The sequence below is a fragment of the Tamandua tetradactyla genome, chromosome 7, assembly GCF_023851605.1.
Source record: "Tamandua tetradactyla isolate mTamTet1 chromosome 7, mTamTet1.pri, whole genome shotgun sequence".
NCBI classification, from domain to species: Eukaryota; Metazoa; Chordata; class Mammalia; order Pilosa; family Myrmecophagidae; genus Tamandua; species Tamandua tetradactyla.
The window spans coordinates 118,477,545-118,503,357 of NC_135333.1; the positions used below are offsets into that span (position 1 = coordinate 118,477,545).

General features: G+C 33.8%; 1 protein-coding gene and 3 pseudogenes across 1 annotated transcript; 1 reads left to right on the plus strand and 3 right to left on the minus strand.

Annotated features, from left to right (window-relative positions):
- LOC143690615 (52 kDa repressor of the inhibitor of the protein kinase pseudogene) overlaps positions 1-25,813 on the minus strand; it is a 427,237-nt pseudogene that overhangs the window by 343,010 nt on the left and 58,414 nt on the right.
- LOC143690250 (olfactory receptor 6C2-like) lies at positions 6,032-6,966 on the minus strand (annotated as a pseudogene).
- Positions 11,523-12,616, plus strand: LOC143690257 (E3 ubiquitin-protein ligase RAD18 pseudogene; annotated as a pseudogene).
- Positions 23,836-24,771, minus strand: LOC143642483 (olfactory receptor 6C2-like). Its single transcript, XM_077110946.1, has one exon. The coding sequence runs from the start codon at positions 24,769-24,771 to the stop codon at positions 23,836-23,838; it is 936 nt and encodes a 311-aa protein (XP_076967061.1).

A 25,813-nucleotide genomic window follows, 5' to 3' on the forward strand; every position in this document is an offset into this window, starting at 1 on the left:
GGCTCCTTTAGCAGGAACAGTTGCTTGGCCATTTAGGTCCATTGTGTGCCCAGACTCTTATTAGAACCACGATATTTTTTGTGTATCATATAACTTTTCTCCTCTCTGATTCTTTTAAAATATTCTCCAGGATATTATCTCATGGTCTCTAAAACACCACTTGTGTGGAAGGTGGTGCATTGGGGCTCACTTGTGGATGAGTTGTATTAGGTGTAACTATGTTTGAAAATAGAGCTGTATTTAATTTGGATATCTTTGTACATCTGGTTTGATAAAAATGGTTCTTTCTCCAGATGTGTTAGTTTCCTATTACTGCAATAAAAAATCACAACAAACTCAGTTGCTTTAAACAGTGCAATTTTATTCTCATAAGTCCTAGAAGTCAGATGTCTGAAATCAAGGGGTTGTCAGAGCTGATTACCTTTTGATAGCTTCAGGAGAGAATTGCTGTTCTTGTCCTTTACAGTTTCTAGAGAGTTCTTTTTTTCATTGTCCCTTCCTTGCATCACACCAAACTCTTGTTTCCTTTATTTCAACTTCTACTGTGATTACATGATTTTCCAGATTCCCTCTTGTAAGAATCATCTTTATTATATTGGATTTATCTGTATAATCCAAAATTTTCTCTTCATTTTGCAATTCTTAACTTCATCACATCTGCCAATACCCTCTTATTGTGTAGGTTAACAGATTCACATGTCCAAGTGATTAAGACAATTTGGGGTTGTAATTATAGAGTCTTCTACATGTGAGTTGGATTTTTCTTGAGACAAATAATTAAGCTCCACAAGGTGGAGTTTATTCTAATCCAGGTTCTACTTGAGGTAGTCTGAACAGTTTACAGTTTGGAGCAAGACTCTATTTCTAGTAATTTTATGTCATGAGTTTGATTTTTTCAGTGGATTCAATGGAACTGAATGGACCTGTATATTTCTTAGATTTCTAAAAAATCAGGTATATTTCTTCAAGGTAATGATACACAAATTATGGTGGTTATTTTAAAAAACATGAACTTTTAGAACTAGACAGGATCAGGTTCTCCCCAGTTGGATATAATGGGCTGCCAATGGGACAGACAGAATAGGACATTTCAGAAACCTCATACCAAGATAATTCTTGGAAAGGGACTCTTACTATTTTTTTCTTTCAGGGTGGCTGCATTTCCTATGTTCATAGGATGTTAAATAGTTTAGTGTCTTTGTTTTTCACCATTCATTCAGGAATTTTTCAGCTACTTCAAGGCCACCTCAAGTGAGAGTGATCAACTTAATATATTGTTTGATAATTAATTTCTAAATAATTAATCCTGCTAAAATGAAGAAGAATGATAATTATGGTATGGATATCCATTCCAAAGTTTGTAGTTTAGGAACAGCTAATGAAGAGCTTTTGTAAGTCTGTGAAGATGGTCAGGAAGGTTTCAGTGAATATGTGAGAAGTTAAAGAAAATCATTCGAATACAATTCTCATTGGGTGAAAATTAAATGCTGGGATGAGCTTGTATCTCAGACCTTAGACATGCTGATGTAAGGAACCTATTTCAGGAATCTATCTTGAAAATCCATTAGGTCAGAACATGTGTATAAGTATGTGATTGAACGAACATCAGTGGTAAAGGGAAGCCAAATACTTTCTATGGATCTTTGCATCTTTTGGGATTAATTGATCACAGAGAGTCTATTTAAAAATCTGTTGTCCTGTTGTTTTAGTTTGTACTCCCTATGAAAGGACATTATTATAATTGATGTTTATGTGTTTAGTAATGTATACCAATTCATACATAATCCCACATATACTACCTTCTCAAGAGAGAGTACATATGCTGTTGACCATACTTTTTTTAACAAACCTTTCTGCTCTTCATTGCTCTATGTTAAAGTACAGTTTTCCTTCTTCAAATATAGTATAAGATACAAAGTATATTCTAATAAAATAAATATTTCACATTTTACTCTGTATACATGAAGGCTTAAAAAGAAATGCTAATTTTTGTTAAGAACCACATAATTTTTCAGTTTTCATGACTAAACTACAACTGTATTCAGATTTTGTAGATGTTCCAAAGGAGGTCCCTGAACACATAATGATACTAAACATCTGTCATTGTGGTATTCTGTCTGATAACAAATGCAGGCTTTGGAATTTGACAGAAATGGAATTGTGTTCTGGCTTTACCATTTACTTACATTCTTTAACTCTCTAAACTTCAGTTTAGCTATTTGATAAGAAAAGATAAGATAAAACACCTTTATAAATTAACTCATAAAAATAATAGGCTTCAAGTGATTTTTTTTTAAGTGGCAGCTGCTATAATCATTGCCATTACAATGACAAGGTGAACACTATTAATGGTATTATTTCTTCATGATTTAAACTTCATCTTTTATTAAACTGACTGTCTTTAAAGGATTAATTTCCACACTTTAGTGCTTATTATAGAATCTGAAATAACCTGTAATGGTTCTTAGAATCTGAGATGTCATCAAAAACCGAAATTGGTATAGGCGAGAAGCATATTATTTAATCTAGAATATTTAAGTAGATGAACTTATTGATTATATCTATTTTGCTTGTTTTTTCACTTTTATTAAGGTTTCCTCAGATGTGAAGTCATTTTTTCATTTCCTGAAAATGGATTATATTCTCTTACTGATAAATGTAATACTGATAAAACTTCCCTGCTGGGAAGGAAAGGAATAAAAATGTAATCCTATTAAGGAGTAATGATTTCCATGAAAATTGGATCCGTCTATATCAATAAATTTTCTTGCTTTCCTGAGAGCAATATAATTCTTTTGACTGTCATTAAAGGTTTGTTTTACTTGCTTGTTCCTCAGGGTGTAAATGAAGGTGTTTAGCATAGGAGAAATGGAAGTAGTTAATATTGTCACACACTAATTAACAGCCATGACTCCTTTGCTGAAGGTTTGACATAGATGAAGGTACAATTCCCATAGTTGAGAGATCACAATCATGTAGGAAAAGTAGCTGGAAAATGCCTTTTTCTTTTGCTGGGCAGAAGGGAATCCTAGAAGTGTTTCGATGATGCACATGTAGGAGAGAAGGATGCACAGAAAGGTCATGATAGAGGCCAATAGAGCACAGATTGTGACCATCAGCTCTATGAACCGTGTGTCTGAGCATGAGATCTTTAGAAGGGGGGATATATCACAGGCAAAATGGAATTATAGACTTAGGCTCATGTCAAGAGGTGAGAGTAGAATCAACAAGCCAGCTGTCCAGGAACAAAGGATGGGTTTTCTACAGACCCTGTTGTTCATGATGGTCATGTAACATAGGGGTTTGCAGATGGCTACATATTGGTCACACGGCATGGTGGCAAGTAGAAAAAATTCTGTAACAGCAAAGAGGTCTGTAAAAAAATTTTGGAATTGACAATCTTCAGATGTAATAGTCTTGTCATTTGTTGATATGTGTTGTACAAGTATTTAGGAATATAAGCAGATATAAATGAGATTTCTAAGAAGGAGAAATTTCATAGGAAAATGTACATGACAGTTTTAAGGCTTGAATCCTTGAAGGTGAGGTAGATGATTGTCAGGTTCCCAGTTACACTCAATATGTAGGTGACAAACACAAAGATGAAAATCAGAACCTTCAGTTGTGGGTTATCAGTCAGTCCCAGTAGGATAAAAGTTGTTACTGTGTGGTTACTCATCAATGAATCCTGAATTCTATTCAATCTGCATTTATAATTCAAAGATAATTGATATGAAGAGAGAGGTGTTGACATCAACAATTTGCAACAATTAATGGTTCCACACATTAAGCCAAGAATTTCACATGAAAGGTTTTAAAAGTTTTGTTTTAAGCAGTGTCATTACAGTAGAAGCATAGTTTCTTCTGTTCTGTGCTTTGCAAACATCATGGAACATTTTTAATATACCAGATTACTTTATCCATATCACACTGCAACATATTAGGAATTCTCCCATCTTACCACTTTTTACACAGTTTAGATTTTATTTATCTGCACATAGGATTCGAATTATCCATATAGTTACCTTAGACTGCTAACTGCAGGTGAATTTTAAAGCCAAAACTTAAAATTCTTCAACAATTTACGTCTTGCCTTGTGGTTTGGTTGGTAAGTAAATGCATTTATATGACAAATAGTTTGGGCCTCACTGTACATGTTCTTCATACACTTTGCTTTTGATTTTGATTTCTGCATTATTACAAGTTTTAAAATTTATATTTTTCCCTATTAACTTTATACTCATTCTTTACCATCTCTTCCTAACATAATTCTGTTGAAAGTTACACCCATTACCTAGAATGTACAGATATATTGATGAGATATGCACTGTGTTGTATGGCATAATTGCTAGTTTTTATATCTTCCATTGGTTAAATAACATTGAAACACACTCCAACATCTTGACAGCAATGTCATTAAGTGCAAAAAATAGACTTTAATGTACTAATCTCATTCCCAAACCTCTGCTTGTTTTCAGTGATTTCGTTATCCTATTTCAAATATGGAAATATAATATTGTTGAGAAATGAGATTATTTAATAAACTTCATATATTATTGTTGATAAATTAAGCGACTCAATAGAGCTTCTTAATAAGGAATTTTCTATTCTCTGCATTTACAGCCCATGAAATTCAGACCAAAATTTAATGGCATGCTTAATAAAATTTTCATCCTCTTGTTTGTGCTATGAATGTGGACTTGCCAGATCCCACAATCACATGAGCTAATTCCTTATTGTGACATCTCTTATCTCTCTCTCTTGCTTATGTAATCTATCTATTTATGATCTATCTATTAAATGTCTATGTATATATGTATGTATGTATCTATCTAAGATCTATCTATTATATGTCTGTCTGTCTATCTAACTGTATCTATCCATACCTATCTGTCATCTGTCTATCTATCTATCTATCTTTCTGTCTGTCTATCTATTTATTTGTCTATCTATCTATCAACTGTTCTCACTCTCTTTCCCTCTCTTACTGTTTCTCTCTCTCTCTCTCTCTCTCTCTCTTTCTCTCTGTATATATATATATATATATATATACACATATATATATATATATATACATCTCTGGAAAACCTTAACTGGGCATATATTGTTTGGGCTTTGTATATAACTGATTGTAGTAGATTGAATTATGTACCCTCTCAGGAGATGTATTCTTAATCTTAGTCTGCCTCCCTGTGATGTGAAATCATTTGTAAAGAGGACTCTTTGAAGAGGTATTATCAGTTAATGTGTAGATCACTTTGTGAATAGGACCTTGTAGGATACTGTTTAACTATGGCTAACTCTGAATCAGGAGGGCCTTAAAAGAATTTCAGGAGATCTTATAAAAAGAAAGAAATCAGATATTCTTCTGTGTTGCTTAAAATGCTGTCACCACACTGATCCTCTCACTTAGTGCCTAAGTCCCTGGGATCCATAATGCAACCTCCTGCTACCATTCTCCGGTGTATGCTTTCCTCAGCATCCACAAGTTACTTTTTAGTTCATTGCACTACTTTAGGTTTCTGTCTATTTCCTCACACCTTTGGAAATTTTTCACCAATATATTCAAATGAATCCTTGTTACAATTTTTCCCTGTATTTCTATGTGCTTGTAGTAGGATTATTTAGAATTTATGAAAATCTTTAATTTTCAATGCTGCTAAGGGCTATTATACTCTCGTAATCTCCATATTTTTACATAACGGCATTATTTATCCTTTCTATGCTTTTATGTACATTTTTATGTATATTTGAGAAGAGCTATAATGGATTGCACCATTTAAATGGATTTTTGAAAAAAAAGATTTACATGTTCTCTCAAAATATTATGAGGTTTTAGTTTGAAAAATGACTACACAGAGATTACCTGAGCGTCATCATGCAAGCTATTTTAAAGACATGTTGAAAAAATTAATGTAACTAAACTAAAGGATATTTTAAACACAATAAAGCTGTTAAACATATAGGAGAAAATTTGCAGTCCCATTTATCTTTACTTTTGAAACCTTTATTTACGTGGCATTTATTCCACTTAGCTGAGAAAGAACAATTCTGTTCGTTTGATTGAGTCCATGAAGGCTTTCTTAACTTGTGTGTTCCTCAGGGTATAAATAAATGGATTCAATGAAGGTGAAATAGAAGAAACGAGCAGTGAAACTGCTTTATTAATGGTCACTTCTTCCTTTGCTGTAGGATTCATATAGATGAAAATGCACGTGCCGTAGGTGATGGAAACCACAATCACGTGGGAAGAATATGTCGAAAAAGCCTTCTTCCTTTGCTGTAGAGAGAGGAATCTAAAAACTGTCCTGATGATGTAAGCATAGGAAAGAACTATACAAGTGAAAGTCATATTCAGGGTCAGTACAGCACAGATTATAATTGTCTGTTTTATGAACCAAGTATCTGAGCAGGCAATTTTCACTAAGGGAAATAAATCACAGGTAAAATGATCAAAGTTGTTGAGTCATAAAATTCCAGTTTTAAAAGCAGTTTAACTAGTGGGATTATTATACACAAACCAGCAGCCCAACAACAGATGCTGAGACTCCTGCAGACAGTTTTGCTCATGATGGTCACATAATGCAGGGGTTTGCAGATGGCCACATAGTGGTCATAGGACATGGCAGCAAAAAGAAAAAATTCTGATAATGCAAAGAGGTCAGTAAAAAACACTTGGACCATACAAGCAATATAGGTAATGACCTTGTCACCTGTTGCTATGTTGTACAAGTACCTAGGAACACATGCAGATGTGAAGGAGATTTCTATGAAGGAGAAATTTTGTAAGAAAAAGTACATGGGTGTTTTAAGATGGGAATCCATACAGGTAAGTGTGATGATGGTCAGGTTTCCAGTTACACTCAACATGTAGGTGATAAATAGAAATATAAAAATCAGAACCTGCAGCTGAGGGTCATCAGTGAGTCCCAGCAGAATGAATGTGGTTATTGTACCGTTTCTCATCACTGATGGCTGACTTCTGTCCGATCTGCAGGTGATATTTGGAAAGACTTTTTTTTCAGATTATTCTAACTGTTCTAAAATTCAACATATTATTTTATTTCCCATTACATTTTTTAAATGTACATTTTATTTCTAATCTCTGTTTAGGGTTCTACCTTTGACTGAAATTCAAATAATGCTCTTTGGCTCCCAAGAATTATTCCTTATTCATAAATTTAATCATAAATTTCCACCATTGTTTTCATCTCTTTTCTTCTCACATTGCATTTTTAAAAATAATGGTAATAAATCATAGATAGGTTGGGCATACTATACAACTCTAAGCACAAAATAAGTTCTCTGATCCAAAACAGTATTTTTGTTTGTTCATGGGTTTTTAGATGTGTTTACTTCCCCTTATTTACCCTAAACCCTTCTTCTTTACCATACATACGGTATGAATATGTAAATCTTTTAAAAATATGTATGCAGTCTTTACTTCTGACAAAAGAGATGACTGCCTTCTCTTTCCTTGAATTTCCAGGAAAGTGAATTACTTTTTCTTCATGATACCCTTTTTTTTTTGCCTAATAATAACGGATTTATTTCAGAAGTTAAAGAACTTTTTGATTTTGTGTTTAGGCTGCTCCATAGATACTTCTCAGTGCAACCGTTACTTATATTAAAAGAGATTCCAATGTTTCCAATACACAATCATTACAACAATGTTTGAAATTTCTGTCATCAATATATAGAACATTTTTTCCTTTGTATCAACTATTTAATTTATGAGAAATTTCACTTCCTTGTTCAACTTACTGTGCTCTATTCTTACTGAGCGAGGCTGACTTGGCTGTGATTTTGTATTTCACTGAGTTACCAGAATAGGGAAGAAGCACTGACTGAAGCACATGGTTTACTTGCAGATTGGAACCTTCCTAGAGAATTCGGTCTTTCATTCAGCAACCATCAACTATTTATATCAAATTTTAATATGTAGAAGAGGTCTTTTTTTTTTTTTTGCAAATCACCTATCTAACTTTCATCTTATTCATAGTATCTCTCGAATCCCCACATCCCTGAGAAACCTTACCCAGTCTTTACAGCAGGCATTATTCAGTCCTCAAAATACCTCTCTTTTCCCCAAGATATTACAACTTATTAGATGTAAAAGTTAAAAGATAGTAAACTAAAACTTACAGATATTTGCATCTTCTCACTTTCAATCAAATGGTCAGATGAACATAAGAGTTCTTTGAGGTTATAACACTGTCTTCAATATATAATCCATATGTTTGGGGGGGTAAAGATAACTGTCAATGCATATGGATTTCTATACTTACCAAAATACTTTATTAATTTTAGTTTGAATTTGTGTATATAGCCAAAGTGGCCATGGTCATTTCTTTATTCAGTTAGTTGTGCATTTATTCATGTCTCTTATGCATGAAATCTTCTCAGATACTGTTGTCTACACAAAAGAACTTTTAAAAGTGATGTTTCATAAATATCTGTTGGATGCATTACAAAACATAAACATTATTGCTGAAATTCATTTTCTCCTCAGGAATGAAATATCACCAAATTCTGTAAAAGGGATTAAAATCAAAAAGAAGATATTCATCATACTTACTCTTCTGTTGGTAAATTACAGTTTCTTTTGGTTGTTTACACATGACAATATTAATAATGTAATATTTAAAGTAGTATATCTTCACCTTTACTGGCAAGTCTGGGAATTCATAGAGTTCCATGAGATTGCCATCCTTAATAAATCTGACATCCTCCCTGATAATGGGCTTTGTGCAATTTTAATCCCCAATGTATTAGTGCTCTCTCCATCAGTGAAATGTAATAAAATTACCCTTAAGACTAGAATTTCAGGAATTCAACCTACTAGTAGAAGAGATGATATTCTAAATAACCAGAACAAAAGGAAGTACTCTACTGTTTAGAGCATGGCTTTCTTTAAATTGCTGAATATACCAGTAAGTGAATACAATGTTCCTTGGTGGTATATATTCAGAAGCCATTAATGAATTTTCTGGGCAATGAAGTTTGGCAAAAAAAAAAAAAAATCAGTAACAGGATTCATTGGGGACCTTGTCTTTGGGGACAGCATTAGACACAGGTCAGGAGTCAACCACATTATTAAATTACACAGCTTATATTTTTAAAACTTTCACATCTTCTAAGGCACTTGTTATATCAAAATCCTTCCTTATATGAATAGAGTCCTTTCATATATTACATGAATTATCATCATTGGGTATTTTCACACAATAAGCAGAAGAAAAAATTTATATGATTATATGAGTTACTGCTTAAGTTGAAGACCGTATCCTTCCCTATATTTCTTCTCCAAATACACCCACTGTATTAGAGGTGTTATTCACAATGAATCAATATTTGCAACTGTATATTATAATTGGATGGAAAAACATGTTTTTTTGAATCTTTAAACACATCTTAATTTATCATGTAATATAAATTTCTGTCCTTTATAGTTTAACACTATTAATCAAGTTAGCTGTATGAAGAAAATTGGCATTTCTTTTACCAAGCCTGAATTCAATGTATGATATTCTTCATTTTACACAGTTATTAATCATTCTATCAAATGCATGTTCAAAGTACTTTTTCCAGATGAGTAAGAATAATTTCAAAAAGTATAAATTATAGATGAAAAGTGTAGATTGTAGACTAGTTTGTTTGATTTTCTATACTGTATGGGAGAGTCACATTTTATTCTTTTTCCATGTAAGTATTCGATTATTGCAGCACCATTTGTTGAATTTTTGCTAGTTAGTTTGTTTATTGTTTTTGTTTTTTGGGAAGTGCATGGGCCAGGAATTGAACCTGGGTCTCCTTCATGACAAGCGAGAATTCTACCACTTAACTACCTTTGTACCATCTACATTGTGGATTAATATGTTAATTTATACTTAGAAATTGTGTAGTTAAGATTAGTTTACATAAAAAATTTGCCACTGTGATTATGTCATTATAGTGCATTATTTTTGTTTTTTATTCTATTTATAATTTGTTCTTATAAATATGTTTAAAACATGTTTTAAAATAATAGTAACTCTTTAAAAGTGTCTGTGCTTATTTGAAGCATGTGCTGTATGGTTTTATACATTTTATACATTTTATACATTAACACCTATTGATTAGAACCTATTGATTTTTTTCTGCTTTTCATTTTTAACCTTATTGAGCTATAACTACTATACAGTAAACTGCATATAACTAAATTCCAACTTTTGATAAGATTTGTCATATATATTACTCCCTAGAGATATCACCACAATCAAGATAATGAATGTACCAATCAGACCCAACAGTTTGCTTGTGATCTTTTCAATCTCTCCTCCCTGCCATCACTCAAGTTTGCCATTCACAGCTAAGCATAGATCACTTTTCTGTCAGTATAGATTAGTTTGCTATATAAACGTACTTATTTTCATCTGGCTTATTTCTGATTTTTTTAAATTTTCATCCATGTTTTTGCTTATATTGACAGTTCATTACTTTTCATTTCTGAAAAAAATTCCAATGTGTGATACTTGTCATTTCAACTTCTTATGTAATTATAAATAAAATTATAAATAAAACTACTATGAGCATTCATTCCAAAGTCTCTGAAATTGCATGCACTTTCATTCTATTGGATCAGTACCTAGGAGTGGAATGACTGGGTCTTGGAAAGCGTATCTTCAAATATTTAAAAGACTATCAGGTGCTTTTTCAATGTGGTCATATGATTTTTACATTTCCACTAGGAATGTAGGAGTGTATAACATGTCCACATCCTTGGAATGATCAGTCTTTGTACTCTTAGGGCCTTAGTAGGTATGTAGTGGTATCAACTAGAAATTTAATTTACCTATACCTAATAGCTAATGAGGTTGAGGACTTTGGGGTACTTGTCATATACTTCCTTGATGAAGTGTCTGTTTAAATGATTGCCTATTTTATAATTTGGTTTTGTTTTTTCTTATTAATGAGTTTTGATGGTTCTTTATACAGTCTTGATACAAGTCTTTTGTCAGATATGTGATTTGCCCATTTTGTGGTATGTTTCCTTACTCTCTTATACAGTCTTTTAAGCAGGTGTCTCGATTTTGATGGATTGATTTACACGAGTTGCTAACAGATCATGCTTTTGTCTTTTTCTAAGAAATTGTAGCCTAATCCAACATCAATATTCATTTTGTGTTAGTTTTAGTAAATAGTGCCAAGCATGAATAGAAGTTCATGTTATTTAACATGGATATCCAATTGTTCTGTAGCAATTGTTCAAAAGACTTCCTTTTCCAATGAATTATGCTTGCAATTCTATTAAAAATCAGATGACCTTAAGTATAAGGGATTACTTCAAGAGTCTCAATTCTTTTCCATTGATCTTGTATCTATCTTAATGCAAATATCACACTTTCTTAAGTACTGCAGCTCGATGGTACATATTATAACCAGACAGCAATTTTGAGCAGCAGTGAAGTTCTATAGTGGCTGACAGACCCCCAGTCTCCTCTGGAAGTAGCATAGACTCCCTGTCCAAGGCCCCATGATTTCTGGGCCTGACAATAGATGATTTGCTACAATTTGTGGTTTGCTTTGACTATTTTAACATTGCAATGATGATTCCTCAGTGTTCACATGACTACTGTTGTCTCTGTATAAGAAAATTTCTGCCCTATAAAACTCAATGCCAAACTTGTTGTGTGACAATCACAGAGCCAGATCTGAAAATGACCATTTATTAGATTAACTTGTAAAGTTTTGAATTTTGGTTGGAATCAACTGTTGTAATTTGCCCTTGAATCATCACCCATATCTTCTGCTTCCTTCTCTTTAAAGAACCTTCCTGTCAAAATGCATAATCCTGTTGCCTCCAGACATTCTATAAAGCAGGGGAGCAGATTAATTGATGATTTCTTGATCATAGAAATTGGTGATTCTACATCAGATTTGCTGATAAAAGAAAATGAAAGGAAATTCTACCTTCAAAAAGAGATGATCATTTATTCAGAGACCAAAGAGACAGTTTCTCTACAAATGATGACTTCGGGCTCTTCAGCAGCTTATGTTCCTGAGACACCCTCTACACCTACCTCAAAACAAGTTACTGAAGTGGATTGTCCTGTTTGCAGGGTTAATATTCCAGAAAATCACATTAATAAGTCCTTGGATAGCTGTTGTCACATGAAGGGAAAGCCTCAGAAGTTAAATTCGAAAAAAGAAGCCATTGCCCAAAATTGTGTATAACTTGCTCTCTGATCATGACTTAAAGAAAAATCTAAAACAGCATGGATTATCTGTTCAAGGAATTAAACAACAGCTCATTGAAAGGTACAGCGGATTTGTATTGTATAGTGCTCAGTGTGATGCCTTGCAACTTAAATCAGCTGCTGGAATAGTTAAAGAAATAGAAAACATGGAGAAGAATATAATGTGTTTTAAAGCTAATAAGGAAAGCATCATGATTTTTACCAAGGATAAAGCAGAAAAAGTAATAGATGAAATTCACATATGTGGTTTTCAAATATTGCTCCCGTTGTGTGGGTGCCTTTTTACATTTCTGACAAAGTCCTTTGATGCACCGATGTGGGCAATTTTGAGAAGATCCCATTCGTTTAGTCTTTCCTTGCTCGTGCTTTGGATGTAAGGTCTAGGCAGCAACCTCCTATTAAAAGATGTATTATTTCCTACATTTTTTGATGTTTTACATTCTTAGCTCTAAGGTTTTGGCTTTTGATTCTTTTTGATGCAATTTTGTATAAGGTATCTATTTTCATTCATTTGGATATGGATATACAGTTCTCCACACACATTTTTTGAAGAAGCTGCTCTATACCAGTTGAGTTGGCTTGAGTGCCTTATCAAAGATCAATCATCCATAGAAGAAAGGGTCTATTTCTGAAAACTCAGTTTGATTCCATTGGTAAGTATAGCTAACATTGTGCTAGTACCATGTTGTTTTGATCACTGTAACTTTGTAATGTGCTTTAAAGTCAGGTAGTGCAAGATCTACTACTTATTCATCCTTTTTAAGATACTTTTAGCTATTTGAGATACTCTGCTCTTCCAAATAAATTTGCTTGTTAGTTTTTCTATTTTTGTAAAGTATGTTGTGGGGGGTTTTCATTAGTATTGTATTGAATCTATAAATCAATTTCAGTAAAATTGCCATCTTAACTTTCAATCCATGAACATGGTATGTCCTTTGATATTTAGGTCTTCTTTGATTACTTTTAGTAACTTCTTGTAATTTTCTGTGTATAGGTCTTTTGTTGACTTGGTTAAATTTATTCCTAAATATCTGATTCATTTTGTTGTTATTGTAAATGTTTTTTTTCTTAGTTTCCTCCTCAAACTGCTCATTGCTAGTGTTTAGAAACACTATGATTTTCCCATGTTGTTCTTATACCCTGCCACTTTGCTGTATTCATTTATTAGCTTTAGGAGCTTCGCTGTAGATTTGGTTTTTTTTCCTTTCTTTTTTACATATAGGATCTTGTCATCTGCAACACTGAAAGTTTTATTTTTCCTTTCTAATTTGGATACCTTTTATTTCTTTATCTTGTCTAATTGTTCTAGCTATTCATTCAGCACAGTTTTGAATAACATTGGTGACAATAGGCATCCTTTTCTTTTTCCTGGTCCTAGTGGGAAAGCTTTTAGTATTTGCCCATTGAGAAAGATGTTAGCTCTGGGTTTTCCTTATTATCCTTTTATCATGTTGAGGAAGTTCTTTTTTATTACAATTTTTGAAGTGTTATCATCGAGAAAGAGAAAGGATGTTGAAGTTTCTCAAATGCTTTTTCTGCATCAATCGATATGATTATGTGTTTCTTCCTCTTTGATTTATGGATGTAGTATATTACATTAATTGATGTTTTGGTGGTAAACCAGCCTTGCATACCTGGAATAAATCCCAGATTGGTCACTGTGTATAGTTCTTTTAATGTGCTGCTGGATTTCATTTGCAAGTATTTTGTTGAGGATTTTTGCATTCATTAAAGACATTGCTTTGTAATTTTCTTTTCTTGGAGTATCTTTTTCTGGCTTTGGTATTAGGGTGATGTTGGCTTCATAGAATGAATTTGTTAGCTTTCCCTCCTCTTCAATTTTCTGATGAGTTTGAGCAGGATGCATATTAAATCTTTACTGGAATGTTTGGTAGAATTTACATGTGAAGCCATCTGGTCCAGAATCATTCTTTCTGGGGAGCTTTTTGATGGCTCTTTCAATCCTTTTACTTGTGATTGATTTGCTAAGGTGGTCTGTTTCTTCTGGAGTCAATGTTGTCTGTTTATACTTTTCTAGGAAGCTGTCAATTTCGTCTACATTGTCTAGGCTATTAGCATATAGTTGCTCATCAAAGCATCTCCTTATCTCCTTTATTTCTGCAGGGCCAATAGTTATGTACCTTCTCACATTTATTTTGTTCATTTCTATCTTCTCACTCTTTTTTTGTCAGCCTAGTTGAGAGTCCATCTATTTTATTGTTTATTTTTTTTTTGTTCCAAAGAACCAACTTCTGGTTTTGTTGATTCTCTTTATTGTTTTCATGTTCTCAATTTCATTTACTTTTGCTCTAATCATTGTTATCTCTTTCCTTCTGTTTGTTTTGGTGTTCATTTGCTGTTCTATCTTACTTCCTCCAGATGAACTGTTCATTAATTAATTTTTGTCTTCATGTTTTAATATGGGCTTAAGGTTAATAAACTTTGCTCTGAGCACCGCCTTTGGTGCATCCCATAAGTTTTGGTATATAGTGGTTTCGTTTTTTTTTCCTCAAGATGTTTACTGATTTCTCTTGTAATTTCTTCCTTGACACACTGGTTGTTTAAGTGTGTGTTTAGCCTCCATATCTTTGTGAATGATCTGGCCTTCCACCTATTATTGATTTCCAACTTCATTCCATTATGATCTGAGAAAGTGTTTTGTATAATTTCAATAGTTTTAAATTTACTGAGACTTGCTCTGTGACCCAAATTTGGTCTGTCCTGGAGAATGAGCCATGAGCACTTGAGAAAAACATGTATTTTGCTACTGTTGGGTGTAGGTATTCTATAAATGTTTGTTAAGTCTAGTTCATTTATCATACTATTAACATCTCTGTTTTCTTATTGATCCTCTGTCTAGATGGTCTATACATTGGATAGAGCAGTGTATTGAAGTATCCAACTATAATTGTAGAAGTGTGTACTTCTCTCTTCTGAGTTGTCAGTGTGTGCCTTATGCATTTGGGGCACTCTGGCTCAGTGCATAAATATTCATGATTGTTGTCATGTCTTCTTCATGAATTGTTCCTTTTATTAACACATTATTCTTTTTAAGCTCTTTTAATTGTTTACCTTTAAAGTATAATTTGTCAGACATTAGTATAGCTACCCCACTGATTCCCAGCTGTTTGTGTGAAATACCTTTTTCCAATTTTTCACTTTCAACCTATTATTGTGCTTGGGTCTAAACTGAGTGTCTTTTAGAAAGTGTATAGATGGGCTCTGTTTTTAATCCACTCTGCTAGTCTCTGTCTTTTATTGGAGTGTTTAAACCACAAACATTTAATGTTAATGTTGTACTGTAAGTACTTTTTTCTACCATTTTATCTTTTGGATTTATATGTCATATCATATCTGCTACTCCCTTTTTAGCCTTCCTAATAAATCTTCACTTCTACACTCTTTCCCAAACCCCTTTCCTGTCATTTCTTATCCGCCTGCAGTGTACCCCTTAGTATTACTTGTACAGTGAGTCTCTTTTTCATGAACTCTCTTAGTGTCTGTTTGTCTGAAAATATTTTAAACTCTCCCTCATTTTTGAAGAATAGTTAACTGATATTTTCTCTCAGTGTCATAAATATATCATAGCACTGCCTTCTTAACTCCATGATTTCAGCTGAGAAATCCGCATTTAGTTTTTCTAAGCTTCTGTTGTATGTGATGGATCACTTTTTCTTGCTGGTTTTTGAATTCTCTCTTAGTTTGACATTTAACAATCTGATTTGTAAGTGTCTGGAATAGGTCTACTTGGATTATTCTGTTTGGGGTACAGTGCACTTCTTGGATCTGTAATTTTTTGTCTTTCATCAGAGTTTGGAAATTTTCTTTGATTATTTTCTCCATTATTCTTTCTGCCCCTTTTCCCTTCTCTTCTCCTTCTGAGATACCTACAACATATATATTCTTGCATCTCATCTTGTCATTTAATTTCCTGAGACCCTGCTCATATTTTCCATTCTTTTCCCTATCTGTTCTTCTGTGTGTAGGATTTTAGATATCCTGTCCTCTAGTTGACTAATTCTTTCTTCTGTCTTCACATCTGCCCTTGTATGTATCCATTTTGTTTTTCATCTCTTTTACTGTGCCTTTCATTCCAATAAGTTCTGCATTTGCTTTTTTGAATTCTTCTTCATATTTGCCCTATGTCTTCTTTATATCTTCATCTTTTTTGCCATATCTTCCATCAACTCATTGACTTTATTTTTGATATGATTTTTCACGCTTGTTTGAGCATCTTTAATTAGTTATTTCAAGTCCTATATCTCCTTTGAAATGTTAGTTTATTCCTTTGGGCCATATCTTCATTTTTCCTAGTATGTCTCATAATTTTTTTGCTGGTTTCTAGGTGGTCTAGTTTGCTAGCTGCCGGAATGCAACACACCAGAGACAGATTGGCTTTTAATGAAAGGGATTTATTTTGTTAGTTCTTCAGAGGAAAGACAGCCAATTTTCTAGTGAGGGTCTTTCTTACATGGAAAGGCACAGGATGGTCTCTGCTGGCCTTCTCTCCAAGCCTGTGTGTCCCAACTTTCCCTGCAGTGACTTCTTTCTGCATCTCCAAAGGCCTGGGCTGAGCTGTGAGTGCTGAACTGAGTGCTGAGATGAGCTATGCTGAGTTGCTTCGGCTGTGCTACATTGCACTCTCTCATTTAAGCACCAGCCAATTAATCAAACGTCATTCATTGCAGCAGGCACACCCCCTAGCTGACTGCAGATATAATCAGCAACAGATGAGGTTCACGTACCATTGGCTCATGTCCACAGCAACAGAACTGGGTGCCTTCACCTGACCAAGTTGACAACTGAATCTAACTACCAGCCTAGGCATCTGATTTGCTTGATTAGTTTATTCTGGAGGTCATTTTCACTCTTTTACCTAGGGTTTTCATGTTGGTTGGCTTTATTTTCTATCCGTTCTTTGGTACTCAACTTATTCTAGAGCACTAGCATAGCTTCTGTTTAACAGCTCAGAATTTTTCGACTCTTGTTTTTCTGGTTCTTGAAATTTAATTATGGAAATCTTTTTTAGAGGAATGTTCCCAGATATGGTTTATTCCCATCAGATTTTCCTTGGACCAGAGCAGCAGTTCACAGGAGGAAGGTGTTACCAGTATCATATTTCTCTGAGTGTGAGATCCAGCTGGTTGTCAAACTTTTCTATGAAGTCTCTTGATTCTGCACTTTTCCTATCCTTCCCAGCTGGTGGTGCTTGTCAGCCCATGGTTCTCTGGATGTGTAAAGTGACAAATTCTCAGCAGACTATCCCTTCCAGGTGCATGATTTTGACAGATGGTGAGGTGGAAGGCAAGCTTAAGTTGTTTCTGTTTTCTAGCCCAGGGCCTGAAACTCTGAAGGAGGGCTACCACTTGTAGTTGCCCTTTCTTCGTGGAAATATGTGCCCTTTATGTAATAATCTCCCCATTTGACACATTACTTTTTCTTTTAGACCTATGTTAACTCAGCCCTTTCCTGGTCCCCACTTACAATTGAAAATGTCTTGTTTTCTCTAATGAGCTATTTAGAATTATTTAATAACAAACAAAAAATGAAAAAGATAAAAAAATATACCTCTTCAGGGCCATTTCACAGCCCCCAAGATTTGCTAGTCAAGATTCAGAGTTGATACCTGGCTTTTGGGGCCCACTTTTTGGGACACAGCCTCTTTCCTGTACTCTGAACTTGGCTGGCAACTGAGTCTCCACCTTTATTCTTTCTTATTTTATTTCATTGTATTTTATCCACCAGACCCACCTCCTGTCTGCTGGGATTAAAACTCCATTTTGAGCTGGGCTGAGCTGCCTTCCTTTGCTACTGGTAGACATTACTTAAAGATATGACCTTTAGGGAATTATCTCCTTTACCTGACTACCTTGACTCTCAGACATATCTTAATCACATTGTTGCCCGGGGCAGTGCTGAAGCCTGATAATGCCCACAACTCTATTTAATAAATCATTAAAAAAAAATAAATTAAAAAAACAAAGGAGAGGAAAAAAAATCCTTTTCAGCCCTGAACTCCAGCCCCCTAGGTTTGCCAATCAAGAACAAGAGTTGGTACCTTACTCTGTGATCCTTTGATTAGCGTCCAGCCATTTTCCAGTATTCTGATGTCCAACTCCAATTTTTTTTTTCCGTCAGTCCATTTCCTTTCTACTGTGGTAAACAACTGAGTTCCTTTGTTGCTTGCTTCAAATTTATCTGTGCTAAAGCTTGCAGTCAACAGTCCAAATTTGTTCATTAATTCTGCAATTGCAGCTTGATGAGCTACCTTCCTTCCTTCTAATAAAGAGGGTTCCTTTCTCTCTTTTTTCTCTCCTTTCTCTCTCTCTCAACGTCAAGAGAGCTTTCAGTGCCAGTAGAGAAGGGGCAACAGCCCCTATTGCCTGGGGAATTTACAGTTCTGTATGGTGACTTGGCCATTCCATCAATTCCAGGCTGGTAAATGTTGGATGTCTAGCCATGGAAAACTCCAAAATGGGTGTTCCAGACTGTTCTTAGCTATTTACTACCTGCGCTAGGTGATTATCTAAATTCCACACCTTGATACACCACCATTTTCTGCACTATATTTTTAAACATATTTTTCATAACTGCTTTATATGCTCATCTGTTAATTCCTACATGAGCTGAATTATGCCAGGGTTGTATTCTATTTACTGTTTATCCTCTGGTTATGGGTTCTGAGTCTTGCTTCTTTGCACACACTAGTTTTTGATGGTGTGCTGGATATTCATGGGTGCATTTTTCTTTAGATATGGTTGATTTTACTTCTGTTATATAGATAATTCACTTATATATCTGCTAGATGGTTCTGAGATTTGTGAACCTTTTCTAGGTGTGTTTAGAATAATTATCATTTTCTAGGTTTATATTAGCCCTACTTTTAATATGTGGATTTTCTGGAATTGCAGTTGAGTGCCAAGGGGTCCGCCAGTCTTCCTCAGATCTGACTGATGAGAAATCCTATGCATCCCAATTGCAATAAACAATCATATTTTTCTTAATGATGAGCAAGGAGATTCCAGAACTGAAGATAGAAAGATAAAAATTCACTCCCGGTATAATTGTGGAGTTCTCACATTTTCAGCATCTGTCACTGCAGTCATGATTACAGAGAGGATGCTGTTTGGGTCATAACTCAGGGGTACTAAAATAAATTTAAATATCTGCCCTGAAGATGTAATATTAGCTTTCTCAATTGTTCAGGAAACAGTGAGTATGGAGACCAATAGACTAGGGGATGTAATCCCAATTTTCAGGTATTGGAATAGATAGAATATTGAACAGATTGATGATCATACTTGATGGAATGTGGGAAAGATACAGCTTAAAATCATTGCAAGGTGGAGGGCATCTAATGTGAACCAATTAATATCATATAAATGATATCTTGTACCACTAAGCTAAAAATTTACAATAATTGACTGTTAATGATTTTCATCAACATGATATTTAATTATGGTTTGAAGTGAATGTTACTTCTAGATCAATCTTGAATAATTAAAGGAATACTTTAAAGTCAGTTCATTCTGCCATAGTCAATGTGTGAATAATATGCTTACAAATATTGCTAGAATATCAAACAGTCTTCTGGGTACCCTTTTGCAGCAAGAAGAGCTCTTTGCCCATTTCAATCCTTTCTATGGCTAGACTTTTATTAGGGCAGTGGTATTTCCTTGCACCATATAACATTGCTCCCCTTTAATTCTTTAAAAAAATTCTCAGGGATATTGTTGCATGGTCTCTAAAAAGTTACTTGTGTGGAGGGTGATGTGTTGGGGTTCACTTGGACTGGTTACATTAGGGAATCTAATGTTGAGGAGTATAGCTGTAATTAATCTGTATGTGTTTGCACATCTGTTTTGACAGAAAAGATTCTACCTTCAAATGTATTAATTTCATGTTACTGCAGTCAAACATTATCACAAACTTAGTTGCCTAAAACAGTTTAATTTTATTCTTTTAAATTCTAGATATCAGATGTCTGCACTCAAGATGTCAAGGTTGAGTATCTTTTTTTTATTATTACACTGGACTCACCTGGATAATTCAGGATTATCTCTTCATTTTACTATTTATAACTTTGCCACGTCTGCCATTTCCCTTTTACTATGTAAGGTAATATATTCACGTGTTCAAGTGATTAAGACAATTTGGGTTTGTCATTTTAGAGTCTTTTACATGTGAGTTGGATTTTTCCAGAGAAAAGTAGTTAAACTGTAGAAGATATGGTTTATTTTAACTTAGGTCCTACTTGAGCTGGTCTGAACAGCTTATAGTATTTGGGCTGAAGCTCTTTCTCTAGTAATTTTTTCTGATGACTTTCAATTTTTCAGTGGAGAAATTAAATGGAATCCAATAGACTTAAATTTGTTAGATTTCTAAAATGAAGTCTGGTATATTTCTTCAGAATAATGCTATACAAATTATGGTGGTTGTTTAAAAAAACACGAGCTTTTAGAACTCAAGATGATATTTGATCAGTGTCTTTGAAGCTAGATTTAATGGGCTCCCAATGGGAGGGGTTGGATAGTATGAGAGATCTCACATCAAGATTATTCATAGAAAGGGGCTCATATTTTATTTTTTCTTTCAGGGTGGCTGAATAACATTGTTCACTGTGTGTTACATAGTTTGGCCTCTTTTGTCCCATTCATTCAGTAAAGTTTCAGTTATATCAGTACCCACCTTATATCAGAGTGACCAATGTAAATATATACTTTGGTTATGTAGGGAACTGACTTATAAGGTTGATTTGTTATTGTATTTATTCTAAAAAGCCCATTCATTAATTGGTTTTATATATTTTACTGTGAATTATTAACTAGTATAGAAGATATGAGACACATTTATAAATGACAATGAGCTTTTGAAGAGCAAAATTCTTTTTTATTCCTTTTAAATGAAAAGAAGTATCTCATAAGATGAATATATTATGTATGCCCTTTTCTATCGATCAAAACTTTAAAGCAATGTCTTCATTTGGTATTGCAATAATTCCTAAAATAAATTCTTCATGTTTTTATTCATTCTGGTTGCAATGTGGAAACCAATACAATGGTGATCATCTGTCTTCAAATATTCTTCTGGTAACGCAGTTGATGTTAACAGATAGGTGTGTATGTTATTGTACCAGTGCTCTTGCTCATATAAACATTCTTTTTTCCTTTTTTTGGCATAGGCAGGCACCAAGAATCTAACCTGGGTCTCCGGCATCACAGGCGAGAACTCTGCCTGCTGAGCCACCATGGCCCGCCCCAAACATTCATATCTTAATAGCGATTTCCTTCTTTGCATTTCTTGTTTATTTTCACTGTGATAGTGTCGTATTTATTAGAATATCCTATAATTCTACTTTTTCCATCTGGCAGTAGATATTTGGTGGTTCTCTCATGCAGTAAATGGAAATCCTGAAAGAAATGTTTATTTTCCACCAAATATACATATATACAAACCCATACGTGAAAATATGATCATCTGATCAGTCTTGTTTTTAAAAAATATCTTTCTACCCATTTTATCTCTGGTTGAGTCACTTATTTCCTGCCACTGATGGTCTGCCTTAAAAACAGCCTTTCATTAATATTCTACATGGTTGTTGACTGTATACAAATTGCATAATATGAATAAATATATAAATAAATAAATATTTTCACTATTCATAAATAAATCTGTATATACAAATACTGAAATTAAATATTCTCATCCAGGAATGTTGAGTGCTTTTCTTTCACTCAAATTATATCTTATATTCCTTTAAAAAGTTTCTAAAGTTTTTTTTAAATTTATGCTGTGTATTTCATGTTAAATTTATTATCTTGAAAATTATATTATTGTAGCTATTATGAGTGAAATAATATTTGCTTATTGATTTCTGGTGTAATGCAATTATAAAGAAAGTTTATGGTTTTTAAAATATCCATTTTTTCAGCTGGAGTACTATATCACTTAATAAGTCTGCTAATTTCCTACTACATTTCTTGAGTTTTGAAGATATGTAAGAATATTCTTGGGGCAGGGTGGGGGAGGCTATCCCATCAGTTTTGGGACACCAAGCTTTGTAAATTTCACTGACTAAAAGAAATTGTTTACGAATTACGAGCAATGCTCAATGTCATCCATTGTATGCTCTATATCAACCTCAGAAAAGCAAGGCACGAAAATTAAAAATTATTTTGACAAAGATCAATAATTTCTCTTATTCTTTCCATTATTTATTCTGAATGTGTTCTTATTGATTTTCCAAGATCTTCCACTGAATTATTGATTTTTTTTTTACTTTTTACTCACTAATATTCACTAATTTCCAAAACCTGCATATTGATTTCATTAAATTTTTAAATTTTTTGTGATTAATACGCTATGTTTTGAGTTTGTTATTAATTTTTTGTTTTCACATTCATTAACAAACATAAGGTCCTCTTTCTGATCTAGCTAACAATTTGATAAATAACAATTACATTTCAGATAACAGAATTCCTTTTGAATACAGTTGTTTCAATGCTCCAAATAATTTATAATGAAGTGACTTTATTTCGTTACTTCCAGGCCAATAGTTCTTTAATTAGATGTATATAACAATTTCTAAGGAATTATATTGGTGTTAGTTTCCAAATTCTTTGTGTATAATTAGATTTATTATGCGGGAACTGGGACTGAAAAGGCTTAATTTGTGTTAAATGAGGGAACAGGATATCAAGGGCACCTAATAAAAGGCAGTCAGTATTATCCAGAAAAAATGTATCTCTGGAAATGTGCATGATTTTCTAATTCAGACTTTGAGTGTGCAATGATTGGACAGTTCTGACTTTATTCTACTGTGTCATTCCAAGGGCACCCACCACATTGACTCTGGATGCTGCGCCTAAGTCCCTGGGATCCGTAATGCAACCTCCTGCTCCCATCCTCCAGGGTACGCTCTCCTGAGCATCCACAAGTCTTTTTATAGCTTATTGCTGTGCTTTAGGCTGCATGTTTATTTCTACTACTTATTTACAACTTAGCAGTGCTTCCAGTTTCAAAAGAATCTTTATTAAAATTTATCCAACATTTCAATGTGTTTGTAGTAGTCTTTTGAGGTTACATTAATCCTACAGTTTCTCAATATTGTAAGTGCCATTCTCGCTTTCTGAAATGTTGTTTGTGTTTTTACATTAGCCATAACTCATTCTTTATAGAGTTTTTACATAAAATAACTCTTATTGCATGCATTTGGATATCTTTGTATCCATATATGAACAGTGCTGCAAGGGTTTTTACCCTATAATTTCTTGATCATAGTAACGACTTTCATTATACTAAAAATATAATACTATGTAGTTAATTTCATTCCAAAAGTTTTTTTAAGAATTATACTTAAATGTTTTCTCAGTGAGATACAAAACGTTACCAGCTATTTTTATGAAAAATAAGCATACAGAATTGGCTTGAAACTGTTCAAATGAAGCTCGTTTAAATAAGTGTTGAGAAAATTAATTATATTCTATTATTGCTCATTAAAGCAGAAAAACATTTATAAACAACAAATGAAAATGTCCATACTCTAAATGATAAAATAAATCTTTCATTTGAAGTGTGTCTTTACATACCATTTCCTTTACTTAGCCGAAAGCAATTTTATTCTTTTGATTAAATCCTTGAAGGCTTTCTTAACTTGTGTGTTCCTCAGGGTATAAATAAAGGGGTTCAATGCAGGTGAAATAGAAGAAATGAGCACTGAAACCGCTTTATTAATGGTCACTTCTTCCTTTGCTGTAGGATTCATATAGATGAAAATGCACGTGCCATAGGTGATGGAAACCACAATCATGTGGGAAGAACAGGTCGAAAAGGCTTTCTTCCTTTGCTGGACAGAGGGGAACCTAAAAGTTGTCCTGATGATGTAAGCATAGGACAGAACTACACAAGTGAGAGTCAGAATCAGGGTCAGTACAGCACAGATTGTAACTGTGTGTTCCAGGAACCATGTGTCTGAGCATGCGATTTTCACTAGAGGAAAGGCATCACAGGCAAAATGGTCAATGACGTTAGAGTCACAAAATTCCAGTTTTAAAAACAGATTAAGTGGTGGGATTATTATACACAAACCAGATGCCCAACAACAGATGATGAGACTCCTGCAGACTCTTTTGCTCATGATGGTCACATAATGCAGGGGTTTGCAGATGGCCACATAGCGGTCATAGGACATGGCAGCAAGGAGAAAAAATTCTGTTATTGCAAAAAGGTCAATAAAAAACACTTGGATGACACAAGCATTATAGGTAATGGCCTTGTCACCTGTTGCTATGTTGTACAGGTATTTAGGAATACACGCAGATGTGTAGGAGATTTCTATGAAGGAGAAATTTTGTAAGAAAAAGTACATGGGTGTTTTAAGATGGGAATCCACATAGGTGAGTGTGATGATGGTCAGGTTTCCAGCTACACTCAAAATGTAGGTGAGAAATAGAAATATAAAAATCAGAACCTGCAGCTGAGGGTCATCAGTGAGTCCCAGAAGAATGAATGTTGTTACTGTACCGTTTCTCATCACTGACTGCTGACTTCTGTCCGATCTGCATGTGATATTTGGAAAGATTTTTAGATTATTCTGTTCTAAAATTCAACATATTCATTATTGTATTCCCCATTACATTTTAAAAATTTACATTTTACTTACATTCTCTGCTTAGGGTTTTGCTTAAAGATTCACCTCCGGTTAGGTATCATTTTTTGGCTAGCAATAATGCCCGTTGGCTTTCAAGAATTATTCCTTATTCACAAATTAAATTAATAAAGTTCAACCAATGATTTCATGTATTTTTGACACTTTGCACTGTTTAAAACAATGCTAATAAATAACAGATTGGCTTGACTCAGTATACATACTCTAAGCAGAAAATAAATCTCTGATACAAAACATTCGTTTGTTCATCGGTTTTTAGATTTGTGTTCACTTCCCCTTATCCTCCCTAATCTCTTTTCCTCACGTTGCATGATCCACCTTTTTTCTCTAATAGGTATGTCTTTTTTTGAATATGCATATAATCTTTATTTCTAGCAAAAGAGATGCTTCTCTTTCCTTTGAATTTCCAGTAAAATGAATTACTTTTTCTTCATGATACCATTTTTGCCTAATAAAAGCAGATTTATTTCAGAACTTAATAATTTGTTGATTCTGTGTTTAAGTTGCACCACTGATATTTCTCTGGTCAACCATTACTTATACCAGAAGGGATTCCTGTGTTTCCAATACTTAATCATTATCTCAATGTTTGGGATTTTCTCATGACAATGTATAGAATAATTTCTTTATTGTACTCAGTTTATTTGACTATGAGCAATTTTACTTTCTTATTTAACTTACAGTGCTCTCTTCTTACTGAGAGGGCTGACTTGGCTGTGTTTATTTTTGTATTTCGCCGAGTTACCAGAATAGGGAAGAAGCATTTATTGAGACCCGTAGCTTACTTGCAAGTTAAAACCCCCCAGGAGATTTTGGTTTCTCATTCAACAACTCTCCATAATTTATATCAAGTCAAGATGTTGAAATTTTTTTTTAATTTTTTGCTGATCTCCTACTTCCTTCCATC

Coding starts and splice junctions, on each gene's coding strand:
- LOC143642483 (XM_077110946.1), bottom strand. CDS start 24,771: ATGAGAAACGGTACAGTAACAACATTCATTCTTCTGGGACTCACTGAT.